Source organism: Lithobates pipiens, unplaced genomic scaffold (genome assembly GCF_037356315.1).
Source record: "Lithobates pipiens isolate NorthernLeopardFrog02 unplaced genomic scaffold, aLitPip1_a1.2 Scaffold_27, whole genome shotgun sequence".
NCBI classification, from domain to species: Eukaryota; Metazoa; Chordata; class Amphibia; order Anura; family Ranidae; genus Lithobates; species Lithobates pipiens.
In genome coordinates, this window is record NW_027507788.1 from 231370164 (window position 1) to 231397530 (window position 27367).

General features: G+C 45.0%; 1 protein-coding gene across 2 annotated transcripts; it reads left to right on the forward strand.

Moving 5' to 3' along the window:
* Positions 1–526: 526 nt before the first annotated feature.
* Positions 527–27080, forward strand: LOC143934628 (olfactory receptor 5AR1-like). Of its 2 annotated transcripts, XM_077458384.1 has the most exons (3): positions 527–623; positions 19472–19557; positions 25956–27080. In XM_077458384.1, the coding sequence occupies exon 3, from the start codon at positions 25973–25975 to the stop codon at positions 26915–26917; it is 945 nt and encodes a 314-aa protein (XP_077314510.1). In that variant the 5' UTR covers positions 527–623; positions 19472–19557; positions 25956–25972; the 3' UTR covers positions 26918–27080. The 2 variants fall into 2 exon arrangements, with proteins under 2 accessions (XP_077314510.1, XP_077314511.1); XM_077458385.1 differs by lacking the exon at positions 527–623 and having other exon boundaries at positions 19304–19557.
* Positions 27081–27367: the final 287 nt, after the last annotated feature.

The window sequence follows — 27367 nt, forward strand, 5'->3', positions numbered from 1 at the left end:
TTTTTGGTATTTTCATTTTTTTTTTTAAATCATAAAACCCCAGTGGTGATCAAATACCAGCAAAAGAAAACCATTTGTGCGGGAAAAAAAAGTATTAAAATTGTCATTCGGGTACAGTGTTGAATGATCGTGCAATTGCCAGTTAAAGTAGCATAGTGCTGAACAGCAGAAAATGGTTTGCTATGAAGGGGGGGAAAGCTTTGTGGAGCTCGGGGGGTTAGCAGCCTGTCTTGTATGTCTTTAATAAATAAAAACTGTTTTTTTTATTATATATTATATATACACACCCTTATACACACACACACAGATACATACACACACATAAATACATATACCCTAAAAAATAAATAAAAAATGCTAAAGTTATAAATGATTGTCATGCTAGACATCTGAGCCCTCTGGAGAATGAGAGGAACAATTCTCAATATACCTCTAATTGTGTATTCATTGAAGATAATTGATCCGTGTCTCTATACCTGGGGGAGGGAAGGATTACAATTCTCTTTAGGATTCTCCATTTGGATAACAAAACACAGAAAATAAATAAAGCAAAGAAATGATCAGGAAGAGATGGATGCCGCAGAGTACCTTCCCCGAGTACCGAGGCTTCATCCAGCCAGCAGGTTGGAGAGATTTTATGTTGTTCATTACACCTGAACTGCAGTTTGGGGTTGGGTGAATATAAGTGTAAGGGAGTGTTAGGCCCCTTTCACACGGACGATCCATTCGGGTCCGTCTGCAAGTTTTTTAGGCGGACCTGAACGGACACTCCATAGAGGTCTATGGGGGGAAGGATGTCAGCGGTGACATGTTCGCTGACATCCAATCCGCTCTGATCCAAAAAAGTGTGACAGAGGGAAAACCTATTTTTCAATCCATCTGCGGATCGGATCAGGTGACTCTACGGTCCGTCTTCATGCGATCCCCCATAGGGGAGAGCGGCGCTCTGATAGGTCCGTCCCTGGACGGTGTGAAGAGATGGACCTGTCATCCTGCTCAGCGAGGAGCGATCCCCCGCTGAGCAGAGCGGGCTCCGTACACCAGTGGTCATCATCCCTGTCCTCAGGACCCACTAACAGGCCAGGTTTGCAAGATAACTCAAATGCATCACAGGTGATATCATTTGCTGCTCAGTGACTGCCGTATTCTAGTCTGCATCTCCCCCAAGGTAATACATAAAACCTGGCCTGTTAGTGGGCCCTGAGGACAGGCTTGATGACCACTGCCGTACACGACACATCCGTATGAAGGAGCCCTTCATTTTGTCAACTAAAAGAAAAATAATTGCGCTGACTAAAATACGACTAAAACTAAAATGGCATTTTCCTCCAAAGACTGAAACTAAATTGAAATTTGTAATATATTTGTTTATGAAACTCGTTTTTTATTTATAAAGACGTTCTATATCACAATGGCCAAATCTGTGTGTGTAGTCCGGGTTCAACCCTTCATACCAGAAATAATCACACCCTCACTCCAGGAGTATAGAATGAGTTTGACAATGCGGAAGAAATGCTTACATTACATTGCATTCAAAGTCAACTAAACCCATTTGATTTTACTCAACTAAAACAATTCAGATGACTAAAATATGACTAAAACTGCATTTTAATCAAAAGACTAACTAAAACAAAATTTCATGTCAAAATTAACACTGGTGTATTATAAGGGTATGGGCCGATTATAAGGGTATGGGCCATTATAAGGGTATGGGCCATTATAAGGGTATGGGCCATTATAAGGGTATGGGCCTTTATAAGAGTATGGGCGTTTATAAGGGTATGGGCGTTTATAAGAGTATGGGCGTTTATAAGAGTATGGGCGTTTATAAGAGTATGGGCGTTTATAAGGGTATGGGCCATTATAAGGGTATGGGCGATTATAAGGGTATGGGCGTTTATAAGAGTATGGGCCATTATAAGGGTATGGGCCATTATAAGGGTATGGGCGATTATAAGGGTATGGGCGTTTATAAGGGTATGGCCGAATATAAGGGTATGGGCGTTTATAAGGGTATGGGCCATTATAAGGGTATGGGCCATTATAAGGGTATGGGCGATTATAAGGGTATGGGCCATTATAAGGGTATGGGTCATTATAAGGGTATGGGCGATTATAAGGGTATGGACGTTTATAAGGGTATGGGCCATTATAAGGGTATGGGCCATTATAAGGGTATGGGCGATTATAAGGGTATGGGCCATTATAAGGGTATGGACGTTTATAAGGGTATGGGCCATTTTAAGGGTATGGGCCATTATAAGGGTATGGGCGATTATAAGGGTATAGGCCATTATAAGGGTATGGGTCATTATAAGGGTATGAGCCTTTATAAGGGTATGGGCCATTATAAGGGTATGGGCCTTTATAAAGTCAAGCAGCAATTGGGGAAAAGGCAATCCTAATCCCAAGTGGCTGGTACTCTCTCTAGGGGGCGCTCTCTCTCACCCCTTTGTTTGCCGCACTATACTGACTTCTTTAGTAGAAGACAACCACGGCCGATACATACAAAGTGCGCCGAACTGCCGCAGCCAATCCGAGCTTCCAATGCTGCCGATGTCGGAGGTTTCCTGCACTTTGCATATCGGCTCCTCTGTACTGCAGGTGGATTGGATATCCATTTCCTAAAATATGAAGATTTTACGAAAACATAATCCACATCCTATATTTAGCGTTTTCCTCAATATTAAACCAATCACAATGTAGACGCCGGCTGCCACCAGTGAAGTCTCTCCTATCACAGGGCTAGGAGAGGGTAGCACCGTCCTGACACCACCCGTCACCCAGTGCTATGGGCACACCCTCTGTAATGTTCTTAGATAGGCAGCGATGTGTTACACCCTCTGCGTGCTACGCGAGTGAATAAAATATGCGTGTAAGTGAGAAATGTGCCGGAATAGTGAATGCTCTGCCCGCTACTTTGGACTTCTGTTGTAAAGAAGTTTGTGATGTGCTGATTGTGTTACACCCTCCAGAATGAACAGGGTGTCAGATAAAAATGTGACGCTTAAGGTATATGGCAATGAAGTGCTACGGGTACTGTGTGACCATGCTGGGTTTTGTGATCCCAGTGTACAAACAACCAGTGTGTTTGACCCTCTGTACCAATAACCAATGTGCAAACATGAATATATACCCATAAACAGACATTTACAGAAATAATGGTACATACAGTATATATCTGTATCCCACCGCATAAACAAAGATGGCTATACAAACCGATTCCAACAGTATTTAATTACCGTAGTCCTCCAAATAAATAAATATTGTGACAGAGTCTAGTGCCTGTTCCAAAAGGTTCTGATTATCCTTTCGAGTGCCAGGGGTGCCAGGGGATATTATCCGTGCTGAGAATAAGATTGCACTCACCAGATAACCTTACCCCCCTCCCCCCAGGGGTATTGAACGTTCACAGTATAAGCCACTGTGCAGCTCTCTGGAGCCTGTGGGCAATCTGTGAAACTCTTGCTGGCTTTCCACCGGATTGTCACATGTAGAAGTGAGGAATGCCCAAAACATAATATTGCTTAAAAAGGCTTTATTTAAAAAAAAAAAAAAAAAAGTTGTGTGGAAATATACTCACATTTAGTGAAATTAAACATACATCAATATGGAATGAAGCCAGTGCCGTGTAAACAGACAGTTGCCACTCTGACCGGAAGTGAAGCAAAGATGTATTGTAACTCCGCCCTATGCATTTTGTCACTCAAGACGTCATCTGGAGCGTCCATCTTGCTACACCTCCCATCTTTTTATAGGGTGTAGTGTCCTGATGGCGCTTGTGCGAAAAAAAACACAGCAGCCATTTTTGGTTAGGTTTTGCAGATCGAAGCTCATACTTCAGCCATCAGTGTTAACTAATAAAAAAATATCCTAGTGAAGTTTTCCCTACTGAATTACACAAGCGTAGGGTATTATTATACCTAGAGGCGCCTAAAGGCGATTCAGTTGGCATTGTGCGCTATACAAGTATTTCATTCATTCATTCATTTATTCATTCATTATTACTACGAGCATAGGATAGCCTGTTTCTCGAGTTATATACTGTCATCCTTCATGCCGAAGGGAAATTTATAGCTGGAAACCCTAAATAGGAAATACAGTTATAATAAAAAACTATACAGATTAATCAGTTGATTTATGGCCAAGCCGTGATACTACCCGGGACACTACATACTATATACCAAATGTTATGCACCATATAAAACACATAAAAAACATGAATATAGATTATAAGAAAATTATTTTACAGACAATGTGCACAAAAAATACAATATATAAAACACCCTTATGAAGGAATTTTGTAGGAGGGGTGATGTATACTAAAATATATATTCATTTAAAAATATAAATAATATATAGCCTCAAAAATATTCATAAATAGGAGGTAATTGGTTAAACAACCCATAATAAAATAAAAAATACTTAATAGAATATATCAGATTTAAAATTACGCATGAAAATAGATGTGATGAAATGAACAGCTTTGTATATATATATATATATATATATATATACATATACATGTGTGTGTGTGTGTGTGTGTGTGTAGCACTAACCCCCGAAGGAGCGGCTGAACTTTCCTGGGCTTACTGATTACCTCCACCAGCTCGTACTCGTCCTTGTCTAGGGGTTCCCCCGGTTTCGTACTCGTTGTCCTTGTCTAGGGGTTCCCCGGTTTCGTACTCGTTGTCCTTGTCTAGGGGTTCCCCAGGGTTTCCTACTCGTTGTCCTTGTCTAGGGGTTCCCTGGGTTTCGTACTCGTTGTCCTTGTCTAGGGGTTCCCCGGGTTTCGTACTCGTCCTTGTCTAGGGGTTCCCAGGGTTTCGTACTCCTTGTCCTTGTCTAGGGGGTTCCCTGGGTTTCGTACTCGTTGTCCTTGTCTAAGGGTTCCCTGGGTTTCCTACTCGTTGTCCTTGTCTAGGGGTTCCCCGGGTTTCCTACTTGTTGTCCTTGTCTAGGGGTTCCCAGGGTTTTGTACTCGTTGTCCTTTTCTAGGGGTTCCCTGGGTTTCGTACTCGTTGTCCTTGTCTAGGGGTTCCCCGGGTTTCGTACTCGTTGTCCTTGTCTAAGGGTTCCCTGGGTTTCCTACTCGTTGTCCTTGTCTAGGGGTTCCCCGGGTTTCCTACTTGTTGTCCTTGTCTAAGGGTTCCCTGGGTTTCGTACTCGTTGTCCTTGTCTAGGGGTTCCCCGGGTTTCCTACTTGTTGTCCTTGTCTAGGGGTTCCCTGGGTTTCCTACTCGTTGTCCTTGTCTAGGGGTTCCCCGGGTTTCCTACTTGTTGTCCTTGTCTAGGGGTTCCCTGGGTTTCCTACTCGTTGTCCTTGTCTAGGGGTTCCCTGGGTTTCCTACTTGTTGTCCTTGTCTAGGGGTTCCCTGGGTTTTGTACTCGTTGTCCTTTTCTAGGGGTTCCCTGGGTTTCGTACTCGTTGTCCTTGTCTAGGGGTTCCCCGGGTTTCGTACTCGTTGTCCTTGTCTAAGGGTTCCCTGGGTTTCCTACTCGTTGTCCTTGTCTAGGGGTTCCCCGGGTTTCCTACTTGTTGTCCTTGTCTAGGGGTTCCCTGGGTTTTGTACTCGTTGTCCTTTTCTAGGGGTTCCCTGGGTTTCGTACTCGTTGTCCTTGTCTAGGGGTTCCCCGGGTTTCGTACTCGTTGTCCTTGTCTAGGGGTTCCCCGGGTTTCGTACTCGTTGTCCTTGTCTAGGGGTTCCCTGGGTTTCCTACTCGTTGTCCTTGTCTAGGGGTTCCCCGGGTTTCCCACTCGTTGTCCTTGTCTAGGGGTTCCCCGGGTTTTGTACTCGTTGTCCTTTTCTAGGGGTTCCCTGGGTTTCGTACTCGTTGTCCTTGTCTAGGGGTTCCCAGGGTTTCGTACTCGTTGTCCTTTTCTAGGGGTTCCCCGGGTTTCGTACTCGTTGTCCTTGTCTAGGGGTTCCCCGGGTTTCCTACTCGTTGTTCCCCGGTTTCGTACTCGTTGTCCTTGTCTAGGGGTTCCCCAGGTTTCCTACTCGTTGTCCTTGTCTAGGGGTTCCCAAGGTTTCGTACTCCTTGTCCTTGTCTAGGGGTTCCCCGGGTTTCGTACTCGTTGTCCTTGTCTAGGGGTTCCCCGGGTTTCGTACTCGTTGTCCTTGTCTAAGGGTTCCCTGGGTTTCCTACTCGTTGTCCTTGTCTAGGGGTTCCCCGGGTTTCCTACTCGTTGTCCTTGTCTAGGGGTTCCCTGGTTTCGTACTCGTTGTCCTTGTCTAGGGGTTCCCCAAGTTTCCTACTCGTTGTCCTTGTCTAGGGGTTCCCAAGGTTTCGTACTCGTTGTCCTTGTCTAGGGGTTCCCCGGGTTTCGTACTCGTTGTCCTTGTCTAGGGGTTCCCAGGGTTTCGTACTCCTTGTCCTTGTCTAGGGGTTCCCCGGGTTTCGTACTCGTTGTCCTTGTCTAGGGGTTCCCCGGGTTTCGTACTCGTTGTCCTTGTCTAAGGGTTCCCTGGGTTTCCTACTCGTTGTCCTTGTCTAGGGGTTCCCCGGGTTTCCTACTCGTTGTCCTTGTCTAGGGGTTCCCCGGGTTTTGTACTCGTTGTCCTTTTCTAGGGGTTCCCTGGGTTTCGTACTCGTTGTCCTTGTCTAGGGGTTCCCAGGGTTTCGTACTCGTTGTCCTTGTCTAGGGGTTCCCCGGGTTTCGTACTCGTTGTCCTTGTCTAGGGGTTCCCCGGGTTTCGTACTCGTTGTCCTTGTCTAGGGGTTCCCTGGGTTTCCTACTCGTTGTCCTTGTCTAGGGGTTCCCCGGGTTTCCTACTCGTTGTCCTTGTCTAGGGGTTCCCCGGGTTTTGTACTCGTTGTTCTTTTCTAGGGGTTCCCTGGGTTTCGTACTCGTTGTCCTTGTCTAGGGGTTCCCAGGGTTTCGTACTCGTTGTCCTTGTCTAGGGGTTCCCCGGGTTTCGTACTCGTTGTCCTTGTCTAGGGGTTCCCCGGGTTTCCTACTCGTTGTCCTTGTCTAGGGGTTCCCAAGGTTTCCTACTCGTTGTCCTTGTCTAGGGGTTCCCAGGGTTTCGTACTCGTTGTCCTTGTCTAGGGGTTCCCCGGGTTTCGTACTTGTTGTCCTTGTCTAGGGGTTCCCCGGTTTCCTACTCGTTGTCCTTGTCTAGGGGTTCCCAAGGTTTCGTACTCGTTGTCCTTGTCTAGGGGTTCCCCGGGTTTCGTACTCGTCCTTGTCTAGGGGTTCCCAGGGTTTCGTACTCCTTGTCCTTGTCTAGGGGTTCCCCGGGTTTCGTACTCGTTGTCCTTGTCTAGGGGTTCCCCGGGTTTCGTACTCGTTGTCCTTGTCTAAGGGTTCCCTGGGTTTCCTACTCGTTGTCCTTGTCTAGGGGTTCCCCGGGTTTCCTATTCGTTGTCCTTGTCTAGGGGTTCCCTGGTTTCGTACTCGTTGTCCTTGTCTAGGGGTTCCCCAGGTTTCCTACTCGTTGTCCTTGTCTAGGGGTTCCCAGGGTTTCGTACTCGTCATCTCCCGAATCAGAATTGGAGTCTATATCCGAGTCGGTTAACTCCTCTGCCGGTAAGTAGTTCCTTACCGTGAAGCTCACGGCTCTCCAATGTTTCTCCGTGGCAATCATCTTCCATTTGTTGGGTCCAGCTGGACTTGGGGGCGGCCTGTCACCTCGTCGGAAAGGAGTTCTCTGCTCTCCTCTCTTCTCTGGATCAGGCTCAACAGCAGCAGTAGTGTCCATGTTCGAAGTCATCTCCACGGCTTCCGGAGTAGACCTTCAGACTTGAGAGGGGGCAATGTCCTTATCCAAGGCACCAGCGACAGTGGATGAGGCCGAAACATTAGGCTTCACAGCCGGACTATACACAACAGTCTCCTCGGTTGCCACGCCTGTAGCTCAGTCCATGTGGTAAGCCAAAGGTGACTCAGTAGGCTGCTCCACTTTAAAAGCATAGTCTCCGCACCTCCGACAGCGAGCAAACGGTCGAGGACTGGTGATCAGACCATCATATCCTCCACAGAGTATGCCGAGAGCCTCAACATCCCCAGCGGTATAGAGTATGAACTGCCCCTGCGGCAGCAGGTGCATTCCCGTGTCAGTCAGTACGGTGCCAGGTATCTGCATGCTAGTAGGACCTCTGACTGATGGCATCCTAGGTCCTGGAGCAGACGGTACACCTGGGACACGGAACGTGTTTGCTCAGAACTTCTTTTTCTGCAGCTCAACAGGCGTGACTAACTCCACTCTCTTCCTGCGACACACTCACGCTGTAGGAAGATGAAACAGGCGTAGACTCCTCCCACTGGTTCCTCCAGTTGTGCAATTTTACAGGCTTTTCTGCAGGGCTCCTCCCACGCTTACGCACCACAGTGAAAGTCTTTGCCTTAGTAAAGATGGTGCAGTCCAAAAACTTCACCCTCTATTCCAACAAACTCACATGTATGTTTTTCTCCGTTGCGAGAGGTAACAGCAAAATCCCGGACTATGAGCCCACACATGTAGCACTTACCCCCGAAGGAACGGCTGAATTATCCTGGGCTTACCAATTACCTCCACCAGCTCGTACTTGTTGTCCTTGTCTAGGGGTTCCCAGGGTTTCGTACTCGTTGTCCTTGTCTAGGGGTTCCCAGGGTTTCGTACTCGTTGTCCTTGTCAAGGGGTTCCCAGGGTTTCGTACTTGTTGTCCTTGTCTAGGGGTTCCCAGGGTTTCGTACTCGTTGTCCTTGTCTAGGGGTTCCCAGGGTTTCGTACTTGTTGTCCTTGTCTAGGGGTTCCCAGGGTTTCGTACTCGTTGTCCTTGTCTGGGGTTCCCAGGGTTGATAACCCAGTAACTGTAGAGACCAACACTTGAATTCCTTGTTAGGATTTTTATTTTACATAAAACAGTTGAACAAACTCAGTCTCTAAGTTGGGAGTAGGGGGTATCAGGATAAAGTTTAGCTCAGATGCTTGGAACTGCTGACTTCAATAAAAGTCTCTCTCTGTACATAAAATTTAAAAAATAAAAAATCAACCAGCGCTAAACACAATAAAATAAGTGAAAAAGTGAAAAAATGCAGCTAGAATACTATAGGTCAAAATACCAAATCCCACATTACAAAGTAAAAAAGTAACAGTACAGCGCAAATAAATAATGAAATATTAATACAAAAAGTCCATAAAATGAAGAATAGATGAATAATAGATGCAGTAATCAAGAAGAATCCGCTTGTGAAGTGACGATGTGATCCCTTCACCATTGAACAAGTTGGACTCTCACCTCAAATAATGGACCCCTGATATATCAGACAGGTCAAAAAACACATGTTCCCATCAAGGGTAGATCATAAGATTTCAGCAGACCAAACGGGAGTACTCCAAGAAAAGATCCTCCTCCGTGTCATCAGATCAATATGATTTCATGTATAAATATAAAGAACAAGCAAATCTAGTGCTCTCCGTTGATATAAATTTATTATAAAAGCAAATAAAGAGAAGTTACACTCACATTTGTAAGCACTGATCTCCAGTGCCGAGTGCTAAGCAAAGAAACGAATACCATGCGTGGATCAGTGTGTTAGCCTGCGGATGACGTCACGGCGCGGGTCACGTGGTCCGTACGCGTTGCGTCCCAGAAAGTAGGCAGGACTTCATCAGCGGTGACGGCGTGGCGTCAAACGGCCGCTTTTAAGCCAATACACTGATATTAAGCCAATGAGAAAAAGAATTATGCGCAAGACAAGTACCAGGGGAAACACGCATCGAGCGTGACCCCGGAACACAAATCTGCGCACAATAACAATGTAAGAGAGAGAGGAAAAATATATTTAAAACCAATATAGATAAAAACAGAAACAAAACAAGAGGTAAGCGCAAATATTGCCTACTAAATGGCAATAAGCACCACTCCTCTAGTAGTCCCCACATAAACTATATAAAGAACTTTAAAAAATTTTATTGCCAAAAAAAACAATGCGATATTATAGCACTGAGATGGGGCCACATATGTGTGTCTCTCCTAATCAGTGCAACACTACTGGCAATGAAACACATAAAATATAAAAACCACATAGCCGTTGATATCATCAGCAAGCTACACTGATCCGCGCATGGACTAATAAAAAGTATATAAATATAAAAATAGAAAAATAATACTAATCATAAATAAATATAAAACAGTATGGAAATATATATATACAAAATATATATAAAGATAAAAGATGCTAATCAAAAATACTTAACTAGCAATACAAATAAAATTAAAATTAAAAAAGAAAAAGAAAAAGAAAAATTATTATCTGTCCGAAATGAAGCAATTTAAATCAAAATCCACGTTTAAGCCTCTCGGGGCGAGAACCCTTGTTTCATGGATCCAATAAGACTCACGTTTACTTAGTTGGCGTATGAAATTACCTCCACGCCAATGTTTCGTTACCTTCTCAATCCCCCAAAAACTCAAACTCTTAGGATTCTGAGAATGTACCGATTTGAAATGGTGAGACACATTATGAGTCTTGAGACCCTTCTTAATATTATTCACATGTTCGCCCAACCTCACATGTAGGGGTCTGGACGTTCTACCGATATATTGGAGGCCACATCCACATTGTAACATGTATACCACCCCTACAGTAGAACAGGTGATAAGTTTGCCAATCTTATATTCCCTGTTATTACTAGTGGCAATAAAAGATTTTCTCCTTTTTATATTGCATCTGGAGTGTCTGCATGCCGCACACCTACCGCACGCATAAAAACCAGATAAAAAAGAGAAGAGTCTACTTTCAGTGTGCACAGGAGGATCGATAACACTAGGTGCTATCTGGTCACGTAATGAGGGAGCCTTCTTGTATATGAAAGAGGGCCGTGCAGGTAGGAGAGGTCCCAACACACGATCCTGTTTCAATATGAACCAGTTTTTGGCAACCACTTTTTCAAATTTTTTGTGCTGTACATTATAATCCAAAACCATTCTGAAGTTGACCCCTTCTACTTTTGATTCTTTTACTTTATCTCCAACTAAGAGAGATCTATCCAACTGTTGGACTAAAGCCACTTCGCGGTCAAGGGCAGATCTATCATATCCTTTTTCTTGAAATTTGGAGGATAAGGTTTGGGCCTGAAGCATAAAATCGTCCACACGAGAACAATTTCGCCTCAGTCTTACATACTGTCCTCTGGGGATATTGCATAACCAAGACTTATGGTGGCAACTCCCCAGAGGAATGTACGAATTCCGATCAGTTGGCTTGAAATGATTTTTTAATACTAGCCCATCATTCGCTTTAATAATCTCCAGGTCTAAGAACACCATCCGCTCTTGGCTGATGTTCCAGGATAACTGGATGTTTTTATCATTTGCGTTCATGGTGTAAATAAATTTATCCAAACCAACCCGATCACCATCCCATATAAAGGTAAGGTCATCAATGAATCTTTTGTAGCAAATTAGTTCCTTGGGGCGGTTCCGAAAAATAACATCCTCCTCCCAGTGGGCCATGAATAAATTGGCCACACTGGGAGCAAACCTAGCCCCCATGGCAACCCCCCTTACTTGTAAATAAAACTGGTGGTTGAACCAAAAATAATTCCTAGACAGACAGAAATCTAAGCATTTGAGAATAAACTTTTTTTGGCACTCAGACAAATCGGAAAAAGTGGACATAGCCCACTGAACTGAAACCCGCGCATCATTGTGCCCTATAATAGTGTACAGGGAACCAACGTCAGCGGTTACAAGAAAGCAAGAGGCCGTACTCTCTAATGATTCAAGAATTTGAATAATGTGTTTAGTGTCTTTAAGGAATGCCTTAGTTTTCAACACCAGGGGTTGTCAGAAAGTATCAATGTACTGCCCCACTCTCGAGGAGATAGAGTCAATACCGTTGACAATGGGCCTGCCAGGGGGATTAACACAATCCTTATGTATTTTTGGCAGGCTATATATAATGGGGGTTCTGCAGAATAATGGATCAAGATATAATCCCTCCTTTTTATTAAGAATGTTCTTATTTTTCCCTTCTTCTATTAGCCAGTGTAATTCATCCTTATACTGCAACATAGGGTCTTTATTCAAAATTTGATATGTGTCAGTATCACTGACAAGTCTATTCATTTCGGACATATAATCAATTTTATTTAAAATAACCAATCCCCCCCCTTTATCAGCGGGGCGTATGATAATGTCATCCCTGCTCCTAAGGGATTCTACTCCCAATTTGATATACTGGGGGTCCTTCACTTTACGTACTTTAAGAGTCTCTAGATCATTTATTACAACATTTTTGAAAACCTCCAAAAACTTGTTATCAGTGTTTAAAGGGTTAAACGTAGATTTGTTACGGAGGTTGGAATGTTGATTTTCAAATGTTTTCACTTGTTTAACCGGGTTGGATAAAAAGTATTTTTTCATGTTCAAATTCCTAATAAACTTTTGAATATTGACATAGGTGTGGAATTTATTTAAATTCCTAACCGGAGCAAATTTTAAACCCCTATCCAAAACTTTTAATTCATTATCACTTAATGGGCATCCACTTAAATTATAGATACCTGCTCCTACTGGGGTTTTTGTTGAATATATATTGAATTATTATATATATATATATATTGAATATATTGACGAGAATCTCAAGAAAGGGTTCATCCGACACTCTTCTTCTCCAGCTGGTGCCGGGATATTCTTCTTCGAGAAAAGGGATCATTCTCTCCGCTCATGTGTGGACTACAGAGACTTGAATAAAATAACGATTAAAAAACGCTATCCTCTCCCATTGATCCCGGAACTATTCCAGAGACTTCGTTCGGCGAAGATATTCACAAAGCTGGATTTACAGGGTGCTTATAATTTAATCAGAATCTGTAAGGGGGATGAGTGGAAAACAGCTTTTCGGACACGCTTCTGCCACTTCGAGTACCTGGTTATGCCATTCACTCTGCAATGCACCAGCTTTATTTCCAACATTTCGTCAACGATATTTTCAGGGACTTTTTGGATTTATTCATGATCGTCTACTTGGACGATATTTTGATATTTTCGACCTCTTTAGAAGCACATAGTAATCATGTGAAACAAGTTCTTCTCAGACTAAGGCCACGTACACACGGGCGGACTGTTCGCCCAACTTTGTTCGTCAAACAATCCGACAAACAGTCCGCTCAAAATTTGCATGAACGGACTTGACCACACATGATGAACGAACAGTCCGCTGAAAGCGTGCACGATGACGTGAACGGCACGTACGACGGGACGAGAAATTCGACGTCCAATACACTGCAATGCAACCTTCGCCGTGTAAATCCTTTCTGAGCATGCGCGAAACTTAGTTTGTCGAACAAGCCTACACACGAGCGGACTGTCTTACGTAAATTCCGAAAAACTTTGTTCGTCAGACTGTCCGCTGAAACTGTCCGCTGAAGCCCACACACGAGCGGACTGTCCGCTGAAACACTGTTCAGCAGACAAAGTTGGGCGAACAGTCCGCCCGTGTGTACACGGCCTAAGACAAAACGGACTCTATGCTAAAGCCGAGAAATGTGAGTTTGAGTGCCAGACCATTCACTTTCTCAGCCTAGTGATATCAATTGAGGGTGTGGCAATGGATCCTCAGAAAGTTTCAGCCATTTTGTCCTGGCCACCTCCAACCGACAAAAATGGAGTACAATGTTTTGTTGGATTCTCCAATTTTTACAGGAAATTTATCTAAAATGTCTCCAGTATCATAGCGTCTATCACACAGCTCACGAGGAAACAAAGTTGTTTTCAAAGGACTGCAGCAGCCCAAGCTGTGTTTGATAAACCAAAAGGGCTGTTTACATCTGCCCCAATACTAAAACACCCTGATCCTGCCTTGTCTTATACCCTGGAAGTGGATGCATCAGAAAATGCTGTGGGGGCCATCCTGTCCCAACGCCAAGGACCAAAGTCTTTAATACACCCTGTAGCCTTCTTTTCCAAAAAATGAGGTGTATCGGAAAGAAACTATGACACGGGGGATTGAGAACTCCTGGCAATAAAATCCACCTTGGAAGAATGGAGGTACCTCCTGGAGGGGGCAGCATACCCAATACTGATCTTCAGAGATCGTAAAAGCTTAGTAAACTTAGAGTATCTCAGGACAGCCAAATGCCTCAGATCCCGACAGGCAAGATGGGCTATTTTCTTTTCCTGTTTTAATTTTCATATTACTTACCGACCAGGGTCCAAGAACAGTAAACCCGATGCGCTATCCCGCATGTTCACAGAGGCTGAAGTTTCATCCCCTCCAGACACTATCCTGCAAGCTGGGAATTTCTTACTAACCCAATCGAGTTTCATGTCACAGATTTGTCAGGCATCCCGAAGAACATCACTACCTCCAGGTACAAACCTCCAAGAGAAGGATGGGCTCTTCTGGCAGGGAAATACACTCTTCATCCCTCAGGATCTGCGCACTTCCATTTTACAGGTCTGTCATGACTATCCCCTGGCAGATCACTTTGGGGGTCACAAGACTATGGATCTAGTTCAGAGACACTTCCGGTGACCAAATCTTGCAAGGGACTGTAAGAATTACGTTAATTCTTGTCCGACCTGCCTCAGGAATAAGAACAGCAAGCATAAAGCATGGGGACTATTGAGACCACTACCTATTCCTGAAAGACCATGGGATAAGATCGCAATGGACTTTATTGTTAGTGATGGACGAACTTTCAGCAGGACGTTTCGCGAACGCGAACCGCAAGCGCGCCCAAAAGTTCACGAACCGCAAAGTTTGCGGCGGATCCCATTGACTTTAATGGCAGGTGAACCTTAAAAACCTCCAGGTCATATTTTCAGCCACAAAATGCTTACTAGCTGTGCACACATAGTCCCACCACATGGACACTGACATAACAAAAGTATGAAGTGAATCTGGGATCGACAACGACACGCATTCTTTTTTTATCTGTGAAATTTTGACAATTCAGGACTCAGGAGCGCAAGAAGGCCATGGAGGAGAGGCAAGGTCAGGACAGTCTAGGAAGGGGGTGCAGGAGATGATCAGTGCCACAGTCAGGGCAGCGCAGCCCTGTGCCAGTGTCCCAGTGTGCCAACCTGTGCTTGAGCCCCTCCCTCTGCCCGGCTCTTACCCCCACCTATGCAGGGCTCCACTGCGGTGGTCCGGAGGTGCCAGTCCAGTGCTGATCCTCAGCCATGGTGCTGGCACTGCCTGCTGATTGGCTTCTCCACTGCTATCTCACCCACAGACACCAGCACCGAGATAGAGAGCACTGACACCAGCACCGTGATAGAGAGCACTGACAACAGCACCGTGATAGAGAGCACTGACACCAGCACCGTGATAGAGAGCACTGACACCAGCACCGTGATAGAGAGCACTGACACCACACCAGCACCATTATAGAGAGCACTGACACCAGCACCGTGATAGAGAGCACTGACACCAGCACCGTGGTAGAGAGCACTGACACCAGCACCGTGATAGAGAGCACTGACACCAGCACCGTGATAGAGAGCACTGACACCAGCACCGTGATAGAGAGCACTGACACCAGCACCGTGGTAGAGAGCACTGACACCAGCACCGTGATAGAGAGCACTGACACCAGCACCGTGATAGAGAGCACTGACACCAGCACCGTGATAGAGAGCACTGACACCACACAGGCACCATTATAGAGAGCACTGACACCAGCACCGTGATAGAGAGCACTGACACCAGCACTGTGGTAGAGAGCACTGACACCAGCACCGTGATAGAGAGCACTGACACCAGCACCGTGATAGAGAGTACTGACACCAGCACCGTGATAGAGAGCACTAACACCAGCACCGTGATAGACAGCACTGACATCAGCACCGTGATATAGAGCACTGACACCAGCACCGTGATATAGAGCACTGACACCAGCACTGTGATAGACAGCACTGACACCAGCACTGTGATAGACAGCACTGACACCAGCACCGTGATAGAGAGCACTGAGACCACGCCAGCACCGTGATAGAGAGAACTGACACCAGCACCGAGATAGAGAGCACTGACACCAGCACCGTGATAGAGAGCACTGACACCAGCACCGTGATAGATAGCACTGACACCAGCACCGTGATAGAGAGCACTGACACCAGCACCGTGGTAGAGAGCACTGACACCAGCACTGTGATAGAGTGCACTGACACCAGCACCGTGATAGAGAGCACTGACACCACACCAGCACCATTATACAGCAACATACAGCAACTCCAAAGGGGAAAAGCCGGTGGAGGCTTGGAGTACCTCCCATACAGCAAACATGAGGTAGGGAAAGAGGCAGTCCCTGTCCCTACCATCTGCCTCTACCACTCACTTTAACATTCCTTAATTGCATTTACCTCCTTTTTCACCCACTTTAGGGTGGGATCACTTTTTCCCGGCTGGTGGGCTTCTGTCTCTTGGAGAAGGATTCTTTAGGTACTACACCCCGAAGAAAGTCCTCAGTACACAATACCGCTCCACGAGGGCCACCAACTCATTGGCATCTTTAAGATCAACTCTCCCGGCAAACTGCTGTAAAATGGTTGGAAGGGCTCTCACAAAGCAGTCCAATATGACTCATTCCACGATTTGGGCTGGGGTGGTGACCTCTGGCTGTAACCACGTCCGTGTGAGGTGAATGAGGTCATACATCTGGAACCTTGCAGGTTGGTCCACCTTAAATTGACAAGCATGGATGCGCTGAGCTCTTAAGGCCATTGTTACGCCAAGGCGGGCCAGAATCTCAGTTTTATTCATTTTATATTGCCGGCCCCAGGAGCATTCGGATCAAATTAGACCTTCTGCGGGTCTCTGGACAAAAAGGGGGCAAGGACCTCAGCTCACTGGTCCTGGGGAAGACCTTCACCTCTGCCATCCTCTCAAAAACCATGAGCAAAGCCTCCACGTCATCCTTGGCCATCATTTTCTGTAGTGCAGCCTTTACTTGCTTGCGTAAATCTGTAACATTGTCCACACGTAGAGCCTTGTCGGATGAGCAGTTTGAACTCCTTCTGCTCCTGCATGGCCACTAGAGTAGCAGCCGCAAACAAGTGGTTTGTTTCCTGTTGTTCTGTGCGTGCTTGTACCTGCTGTTTTAATCAAGACCTGAATTGGAGAGTCTGTTACCTAGAGCTCTATCAGACTCCCAATAAAACCAGCCCCAGAACAGACTTTACCAATACAGGGTGTAGCAAGGTCTTTAGCCTTTTCCAGCTTGAGGACCTCCAAGGTCAAATATAGCTGACATCCTTCAATATGTGGTGGGTTGTGAAGCATAGTGGGTGCAAAGATGGTGAAAGTCATTGGGCGCCAGACATTTAATGGATATAAAAGAGGTTTTATTTCTTTTAAAAGTCCTTTTTGTATTTTTAGGGGGAAAGAGGGTTAGGGCCAGGACACACATAGTTGTAGATTCTGACTCCAAGACTTCAATAGGAGGACATCCATGCAGGATTGCTGTCTCCTATATCATCAGTCTTTAACAGTTCCTAACACAAATGTAACAGTTCCTTTAGCTTCACTACAACTTCTTGTAGTTCTTTCTTAAACACTGAGATCCCGGCCTCTCGCTAGACCCTCTGATTCACTGACTCGGAATCCCTGGAGCTCCTCCAATCTTTGCGGTTGTATCTCCCTCAAGCATCACCCACGCTTCCCTGCTGGGTCCCTAGCTTGGCACTCTGTATACTCCTCAAGCTTCACCCCTGCTGACCGGCTTGGTCCCTAGCTTGACACACAAGGCTGCTCTACAAGCGCCACCTCCGCTGGTTGGGTCCCTGACTTGATCACCACCTGAAGTTTCCCGATTCTCCACTGTGCCCGATCGGTGAGAATGCTGCTCCAGTACTTTCTTTAGTTACTCACTGTAGTCCCTGGTAAAGGTGGTTGATCCCTTCTGGGGACAGCTTCCCTTCTACCTCTGACCACGACAGGTTCTCGGGCTGACATAACTGTCACTTCTGGTTGCACTGCAAGCCGCAATCCCAACTCTACTTTGCTCTTTTACTTCTGGATAGGCTCTCAGACAGCCTGGCAGCCAGATGCCCCCGGGATAGGCCCAATCTCCGGCCTAGCACCCCGGGGCAGATGACACACGTCCACCCAAACAGTCATCCAGGTGGCACAGAACACAGATCACTTGACTCCACCCAAACATATAGGTGATCCCAGCAGGCCAAGGGATTCAAGAAAACCCCTGCACATTGGCTGAGAGACCCTATAACCTGACCTCAGGTTGCCCTTCTCGTATCTAGTACCACCAAGTACCCGGGCCACCTAGCGGTACAAGAGAAACGTGCAACAAGGCCAAACTTAGGGAGAAATCAATAGATCTCTATCAATCAACCAGGATAAGTACTCCTGCAAAGTAACTTTTTGAGGAACTCCCTGCCTAAGCTACAGGGTGCTACATCGGTAAAGAACTATTCTTCTTTACCCTGAAGTCTTTTGCTGGTATTACCTTAGATTGCAAATCTAAGAATCCGTAGAGGAACATATATCCCATCAATCACTTTTCCTGTCATTTTTAAACATTTTCACAGGCACCACGCTACAGGCTTCATTCACACGGGGCATATCAATGTGAACCCGATGGAAGGGCCTTGCTTACCCCCTGCAGGGAGGCACAGGTGATCTGCTCAATTCAAAGATAATTTTATGTATTTTTTCCTTTATATAGCAAAAAAAAAGCCCAATGGTGATTTAATACCACCAAAAAAAGCTCCATCTGTCTCAAAAAATGTTAAAATGTCATTTGGGTAGAGCGTTCCATGTCAATCACAGTGTGGTAGCGCTGGAAGCTGAATTATGTCCTGGGCAGGAGCGGATGGAAGTGTCCATCTTGGAGTGGTTGTCCGCTTAGATCTTTGCTATAGTACATTCCTCATGTTACACTTCACCTGTATTATATAAAATTCATGACTTTCCCCAGATCTGATGTTGCCTTCACTGATAGCAGTGTCTCTTCTTTATGTTCAGCACAGCAGATACCATCTGAAGCTTCACTTCCTCCACCTCCTCCCGGTTGACCAGAAAAAAAGCTGGGAATCATTAAGCCTTAGACCACAAGGCTTCACCCACCATATCACTTAAATGACAGTATTGGGTGGAGTAACCCTTTAGTTATTTCTAATGCTAGATCTCCATTTTTTCCCCTCCTTTCCATTCCCTTTGTCCTTTCCCCCCCTTTCCTCTTCTTCTCTTCCCCCCCCCCCCCCCACTTTTCACCATCCTCACGCCCATTCCTCCCCCCACTTCTTCTTATTTCCCGTCTCTCTCATTCTTCATGCAGTTAGTCATTATGATTTCATATATATATATATATATATATATATATATATATATATATATAGTATTTTGGCCGGCGCAGTGATTCCTGCGCTTTGTTTTGTGTCCCACATGCCCGCCTGAGGTAGCTGTGGTGGCAATGTGCCCTGGAAATAATGTAACTCCCCCAGATCTAAAATGCTATTGTTGTTTTTTTGATGCATTTTATTTAAGCTAGCTGATTGATATGTTTTTTCATAGATGCAATCTGAAAGAATTCTTCCTGAAGAAGTGGAATTGTCTGTGAAACATGTAAAGGATATTGTCCACATAATGCTGATCTCCAGGTACTACGTCCTGGTTTTCCATACGACAAACACCAACGGTGTTGTAATATTGAGTGTCACTCATATTTGTTTCACATGATTTGCCTTGCATATGTAACAGATGTCATTTCAATTTTTGTATCTGGATACAACTACTTTTAAATAATATATTAATAAAAATATATATTTTTAGAATTTTTTATTCAGTTTTTGGTTACTGAGATATTCCATTTCCTCTTTTTCTCTCCGGCGACCATTGGGGGCAGTCTCAGGTTTCATTACATTATCATAAGAGGATGATGGTACCCTTTCTTAAAATGGTTGTAAACCCTTACAACCAAAAGTGGATAAGTGAACAAAACCTTCAAAATGAACAAACACTTCATAAAGTGCAGATATAAAATAAAGAGAAAAAATATTTATACAATATTAAAAGTGCAAACGTGCATTAATATTGCTGAAAGTGATAAAGTGCATGATGCAAAAACAATATAAAAATAAGGAATGTCACGAAAGTGACTAGGTGCATAGGTTATGCTACACACACCAGAATTGCATAAACACAAGTGTAGTGTCAATGCTACACACACCAAAAATGCATGGACACAGGTGAAGTGTAAAAGGTAATTAAACAACTAAAGTAATATTATAATAACAAAAGTGACAAATATAAAAAACACAGATCTGCGTGATTATAGTGAAGCAAAAAAACGTGTCCCATACATGATCAAATAGTGTAGCTTAACCACTTGCCGACCGCCTAACGCCGATGTACGTCGGCAGAATGGCACGGGCAGGCATAAGCACGTACATGTACGTGATTTGCCTCCCGCGGGTCGGGGGCCCGATCGGGCCCCCGCCCGGTGCCTGCGGCGGTCGGTTTTCGTTCGGGAGCGATCCCGGACGAGGGGACGGCCATTCATTCATGGCCACCCCCTCGCGATCGCTCCCGACGAATAGAAATCCCCGGTGACATCACTTCCTCTCCTGTAATGTAAACACAGGAGAGGAAGTGATGTATTCTCTCCTCCGTGTCGGTATTTTTCGTTCCGACACGGAGGAGAGCGGATCAGTGAGTTGCACCAACACATCCCACACACAGTAGAACATGCCAGGCACACTCACACCCCCCCTTTACCCCCCGATCACCCCCCCAATTACCCCTGCCCCCCAGTCACAGTGACACCAATGTCATTTTTTTTTTTTTTTTTTTTTTTTTTGCATTGGTGTCATTTGTGACTGTAATAACTGTTAGGGCAGTTAGAGTTAGCCCCCTTTAGTTCTAATGTACCCCCCTAACCCCCCCAATAAAGGTTTAACCCCGTGATCACCCCCCGTCGCCAGTGTCACTAAGGCTGGGTTCACATTGCAGCGGTTTATGAGAACGAATGTGATTCGCACCGCACTGCAGTGCAAATCACATCCGATCTCTGTGCGATTCGAGTTCAGCCATTCGCCGCACCCGCCGCACCCGCCACACCCGCCGCACCCGCCGCAAATTCGCACGGGACCCTTTTTTTGGCCCGCAGCAGAATCGGATCGCATGGGTGTTCACACCATGCGATCCGAGTTTGCAGATCGCACTGCGATATGCGAACTGATCTGGGGGTGTCAGTAACATTTCACTGACACTCCCAGCAGTTCGCATAGGGCAGTGTGAACTGCCGCCGGGAGGCATGCGATGCGGGAACCCGCCGCGGATTCGCGGCGTTTCCGCATCGCTCCAGTGTGAACCCAGCCTAATAAGCGATCATTTTTCTGATCGCCGTATTAGTGTCCCAGGTGACGCTAGTTAGGCAGGTAGGTATTTAGGTTCGCCGCAGCTTTTTATAGCGCCAGGGACCCCCATATACTACCGCATAAAGCCCCCTGATTGCCCCCTAGTTAACCCTTTCACCAGTGATCACCATATAACTGTTACAGGTGACGCTGGTTGGTTAGTTATTTTTTTATAGTTTCAGGGCACCCGCCATTTATTACCTAATAAAGGTTTAACCCCCTGATCACCCGGCGGGTGTCATTTGTGACTAATAACTGTTAGGGCAGTTAGGGTTAGCCCCCTTTAGTTCTAAGGTACCCCCCTAACCCCCCCAATAAAGGTTTAACCCCGTGATCACCCCCCGTCGCCAGTGTCACTAAGGCTGGGTTCAGATTGCAGCGGTTTGAGAACGGATGTGATTCGCACTGCAGTGCAAATCACATCCGATCTCTGTGCGATTCGAGTTCAGCCATTCGCCGCACCCGCCACACCCGCCGCACCCGCCGCAAATTCGCACGGGACCCTTTTTTTGGCCCGCAGCAGAATCGGATCGCATGGGTGTTCACACCATGCGATCCGAGTTTGCAGATCGCACTGCGATATGCGAACTGATCTGGGGGTGTCAGTAACATTTCACTGACACTCCCAGCAGTTCGCATAGGGCAGTGTGAACTGCCGCCGGGAGGCATGCGATGCGGGAACCCGCCGCGCATTCGTGGCGTTCCCGCATCGCTCCAGTGTGAACCCAGCCTAATAAGCGATCGTTTTTCTGATCGCTGTATTAGTGTCACAGGTGACGCTAGTTAGGCAAGTAGGTATTTAGGTTCGCCGCAGCTTTTTATAGCGCCAGGGACCCCCATATACTACCGCATAAAGCCCCCTGATTGCCCCCTAGTTAACCCTTTCACCAGTGATCACCATATAACTGTTACAGGTGACGCTGGTTGGTTAGTTATTTTTTTATAGTTTCAGGGCACCCGCCATTTATTACCTAGTCTCACTAGTGTACCCCTAAATTTAGGGGTGTCTACTTTCCAAAATGGGGTCATTTGGGGGGGGTTTGTGCCATCTTGGCATTTTATGGCCTTCAAAACTGTAACGCCCTTAGAAAGCCTGAAGGCGGTGCTTGGTTTTCGGGGCCCCGTACGCGGCTAGGCTCCCAAAAAGTCCCACATATGTGGTATCCCCGTACTCAGGAGAAGCAGCAGAATTTATTTTGGGGTGTCATTTCACATATGCCCATGGCATGCGTGAGCAATATATCATTTAGTGACAACTTTGTGAAAAAAAAAAAAAAAAAAAAAAAAGTTTGTAATTTTCCCGCAACTTGTGGCAAAATATAAAATATTCCATGGACTCAACATGCCTCTCAGCAAATAGCTTGGGGTGTCTACTTTCTAAAATGGGGTCATTTGTGGGGGTTTTGTGCCATCTTGGCATTTTATGGCCTTCAAAACTGTAATAGGTAGTGAGGAGTGAAGTCAAATATTTACGCCCTTAGAAAGCCTGAAGGCGGTGCTTGGTTTTCGGGGCCCCGTACGCGGCTAGGCTCCCAAAAAGTCCCACATATGTGGTATCCCCGTACTCAGGAGAAGCAGCAGAATTTATTTTGGGGTGTCATTTCACATATGCCCATGGCATGTGTGAGCAATATATCATTTAGTGACAACTTTGTGAAAAAAAAAAAAAAAAAAAAAAAGTTTGTAATTTTCCCGCAACTTGTGGCAAAATATAAAATATTCCATGAACTCAACATGCCTCTCAGCAAATAGCTTGGGGTGTCTACTTTCTAAAATGGGGTCATTTGTGGGGGTTTTGTGCCATCTTGGCATTTTATGGCCTTCAAAACTGTAATAGGTAGTGAGAAGTGAACTCAAAAATTTACGCCCTTAGAAAGCCTGAAGGCGGTGCTTGGTTTTCGGGGCCCCGTACGCGGCTAGGCTCCCAAAAAGTCCCACATATGTGGTATCCCCGTACTCAGGAGAAGCAGCAGAATTTATTTTGGGGTGTCATTTCACATACGCCCATAGCATGTGTGAGCAATATATCATTTAGTGACAACTTTGTGTAAAAAAAAAAAAAAAATTTTTTTTTTGTCATTATTCAATCGCTTGAGGCAAAAAAATAAAATATTCAATGGGCTCAACATGCCTCTTATCAATTTCCTTAGGGGGTCTACTTTCCAAAATGGGGTCATTTGGGGGGGTTTTGTACTGCCCTGCCATTTTAGCACCTCAAGAAATGAGATAGGCAGTCGTAAACTAAAAGCTGCGTAAATTCCAGAAAACGTACCTTAGTTTGTAGATGTGACAACTTTTGCGCAAACCAATAAATATACAATTATTGACTTTTTTTTTACCAAAGACATGTGGCTGAATACATTTTGGCCTAAATGTATGACTAAAATTGAGTTTATTGGATTTTTCTAATAACAAAAAGTAGAAAATATCATTTTTTTTCAAAATTTGCGGTCTTTTTACGTTTATATCGCAAAAAATAAAAATCGCAGAGGCAATCAAATACCATCAAAAGAAAGCTCTATTTGTGGGAAGAAAAGGACGCAAATTTTGTTTGGGTACAACATTGCATGACCGCGCAATTACCAGTTAAAGCAGCGCAGTGCCAAAGTGTAAAAAGACCTCTGGTCATTTACCAGCAAAATGGTCCGGTCTGAAAGTGGTTAATAAACACACTAGATTAAAGTGCAGTGTGCTGAGCCGGCAACCCTTCTGTGATGGTCCGTGCAAGTGATGCTAATAAAATGCAATTACCTCAACGCTGTGAAGTAGACAGCGAAATAGTACAGGGCAATCAGGTAACCAAGGCCGATCACGGGGGTGGCTATATAGCAGACTCTTAGAGATTCATCCAGCTTCTTTGTATGTGATACAGGGTACACTCAAAGGGATAAATCAGAGAGGACTACCATAGTGTAGTAATTTAAAACATGTACTGTTTATTTAAAGGAAAGTAAATACTACTCACAAACGAAGCTTAAAACAATGCACAAAGATACAGCAGCAGACCGGATATGGACGTCACTTCCGGGTTCCTACGCGTTACGTCGTGGGATGAAGTCTACACGACGTAACGTGTAGGAACCCGGAAGTGACGTCCATATCCGGTCTGCTGCTGTATCTTTGTGCATTGTTTTAAGCTTCGTTTGTGAGTAGTATTTACTTTCCTTTAAATAAACAGTACATGTTTTAAATTACTACACTATGGTAGTCCTCTCTGATTTATCCCTTTGAGTGTACCCTGTATCACATACAAAGAAGCTGGATGAATCTCTAAGAGTCTGCTATATAGCCACCCCCGTGATCGGCCTTGGTTACCTGATTGCCCTGTACTATTTCGCTGTCTACCTCACAGCGTTGAGGTAATTGCATTTTATTAGCATCACTTGCACGGACCATCACAGAAGGGTTGCCGGCTCAGCACACTGCACTTTAATCTAGTGTGTTTATTAAGCTACACTATTTGATCATGTATGGGACACGTTTTTTTGCTTCACTATAATCACGCAGATCTGTGTTTTTTATATTTGTCACTTTTGTTATTATAATATTACTTTAGTTGTTTAATTACCTTTTACACTTCACCTGTGTCCATGCATTTTTGGTGTGTGTAGCATTGACACTACACTTGTGTTTATGCAATTCTGGTGTGTGTAGCATAACCTATGCACCTAGTCACTTTCGTGACATTCCTTATTTTTATATTGTTTTTGCATCATGCACTTTATCACTTTCAGCAATATTAATGCACGTTTGCACTTTTAATATTGTATAAATATTTTTTCTCTTTATTTTATATCTGCACTTTATGAAGTGTTTGTTCATTTAGAAGGTTTTGTTCACTTATCCACTTTTGTTTTATATATATGGCTGGAAATTAGCGCAACACACCTTTATTTTGTTTTAAATTTATACCCGTGAGAGCCAACTCATATAGTGATTGCTGCTTTTTTCTGTGTTTTTTTACTTGCTTCTATTTTTCATAGAGCGCAGAAGCTTTTAGACATATAAACCCTTACAACCAACTTTGACCTACAGGTAAGCCTAGATTAAGGCTTACCTGTAGGTCCAAGAAATATCTCCTAAACCTACACGGTTTAGGAGATATTTGCTGAAAGACAGGCACCGCTGTCTACGGCGCATGCGCCGTAGACAGTGGCGCGCAGTGCACTGAGCGGCAATATGCCGCGACAGGCGGCTCCCGTGCGCATGCGTGGGAGTGACGTCATTGCAACTTCATCGAATGACAGCGGCGGAGTAGCGAGACCCACCGAGAAGATGGAGGCTCTGGACTACAGGGGACAGCGGTGACATCGCTGGCTCCTGTGTCAGGTAAGTGACACATAATGGACTACTATGTGATGTGATGCGATGTGATGTGATGCGATGCATAGTAGTCCATTATGCTATACCTTTGCAGGGAATCAAAGAGGAAGTAAACCCTTCAGGGTTTACTTCCTCTTTAAATGTCTTATCTCCAGAGGCCTTACTATTTAGGTCTCCATGATGTAAAATTCTAGTCAGAGTTTCTCCTTCAGAGATTTATTGCCCTCTAATTATTGGAAATGTTTGGGGGGGGTCCCACTCACCACCTATACAATGTTCCGCATATTATTGAGTTTTTCCTGAATTTTTTTTTACAGAAGATCAAACTAGTGTGATGAGCCGGATAAACTGCACCCCACCAGCAGATTTCACGCTTGTTGGCCTTTCTGAAATTCCCAGTCTACAAAGTTTACTTTTTGTGATGTTTTTAATTATTTATATTGCGACGTTACTTGGAAACACGTGTATTATTTTTGCTTATCAGCACAGCTCGATTCTTCATACTCCTATGTACTTCTTCCTGGCAAACTTCTCCTTTCTGGACATATGTTACATCTCAACCACCGTCCCCAACATGTTGTCCAACTTTCTTCGTGGACACAACGCCATATCTTTCCATGGGTGTGTTATACAGTTATACTTTCTGATGTTACTGGGCAGTACCGAGTGTTATATTCTCGCAGCAATGGCCTATGATCGCTACAACGCCATATGCCGTCCGCTTCGGTACACTGTTATTATGAATAAAGTTTCATGTACAAACTATGTGTTTGGGTCATGGATTATCGGCATAGTGAACTCGGTTATACACACCACCCTCACATTCACCTTACCATTCTGTGCTTCTAACAAAATCAATTACTTTTTTTGTGATATCCCTCCATTGCTCAGCTTGGTTGAAGCTGACACCCGGATCAATGAACTCTCCACTTTTATTATCGGTGGAGTTGTCACCATGAGCTCTCTTCTGCTGACCATCATCTCATACTCAATGATTATCACCACCATAGTAAAGATCCATTCCAGCTCCGGACGAACGAAAGCGTTCTCCACCTGTGTCTCTCATTTTACTGTTGTCACAATATTTTATGGTTCTGGAATTTTTATCTACCTAAAACCAAAATCCAGTTATATCATGGACTACGACCGACTGGTGGCCGTCATGTACACCATCATTGCCCCACTACTGAACCCTTTTATATACAGTCTCAGGAATAATGATGTAAAGTTGGCAGTTAGGAAGTTAGTTTGTGAGGGATTGGCTGCTGGTAAGTCCTGAAATGTAAAAAAGAAAGAAGCACTAAAGAACGATCGGTCAGTGCAGGAGATGGTCCATATTATCAGGTGAAAGTCAACACAGGTCAGAGGTGACAGTACCGGTTCTTCAGGGCTATGAAGGTGGCGAGGGGGTGGATTCAGGGGTGAAAGTAACCGTTCTTAGAGGGGGGGAACGTGGTGAGGTGTGGATTCAGAGGTGACAGTACCCATTCTTCGGGGGGGGGGGGGGGACGTGGTGAGGGATGGATTCAGAGGTGACAGTACCCGTTCTTCGGGGCTATGAAGGTGGTGAGGTGTTGATTCAGAGGTGACAGTACCCGTTCTTTGGGGGGGGGGCGTGGTGAGGGGTGGATTCAGAGGTTACAGTACCAGTTCTTCAGGGGAGGGGAAAGAGGGTGAGGGGTGGATTCAGAGGCGACTACCCGTTCTTCAGGGGGTGAAAATGTTGCGA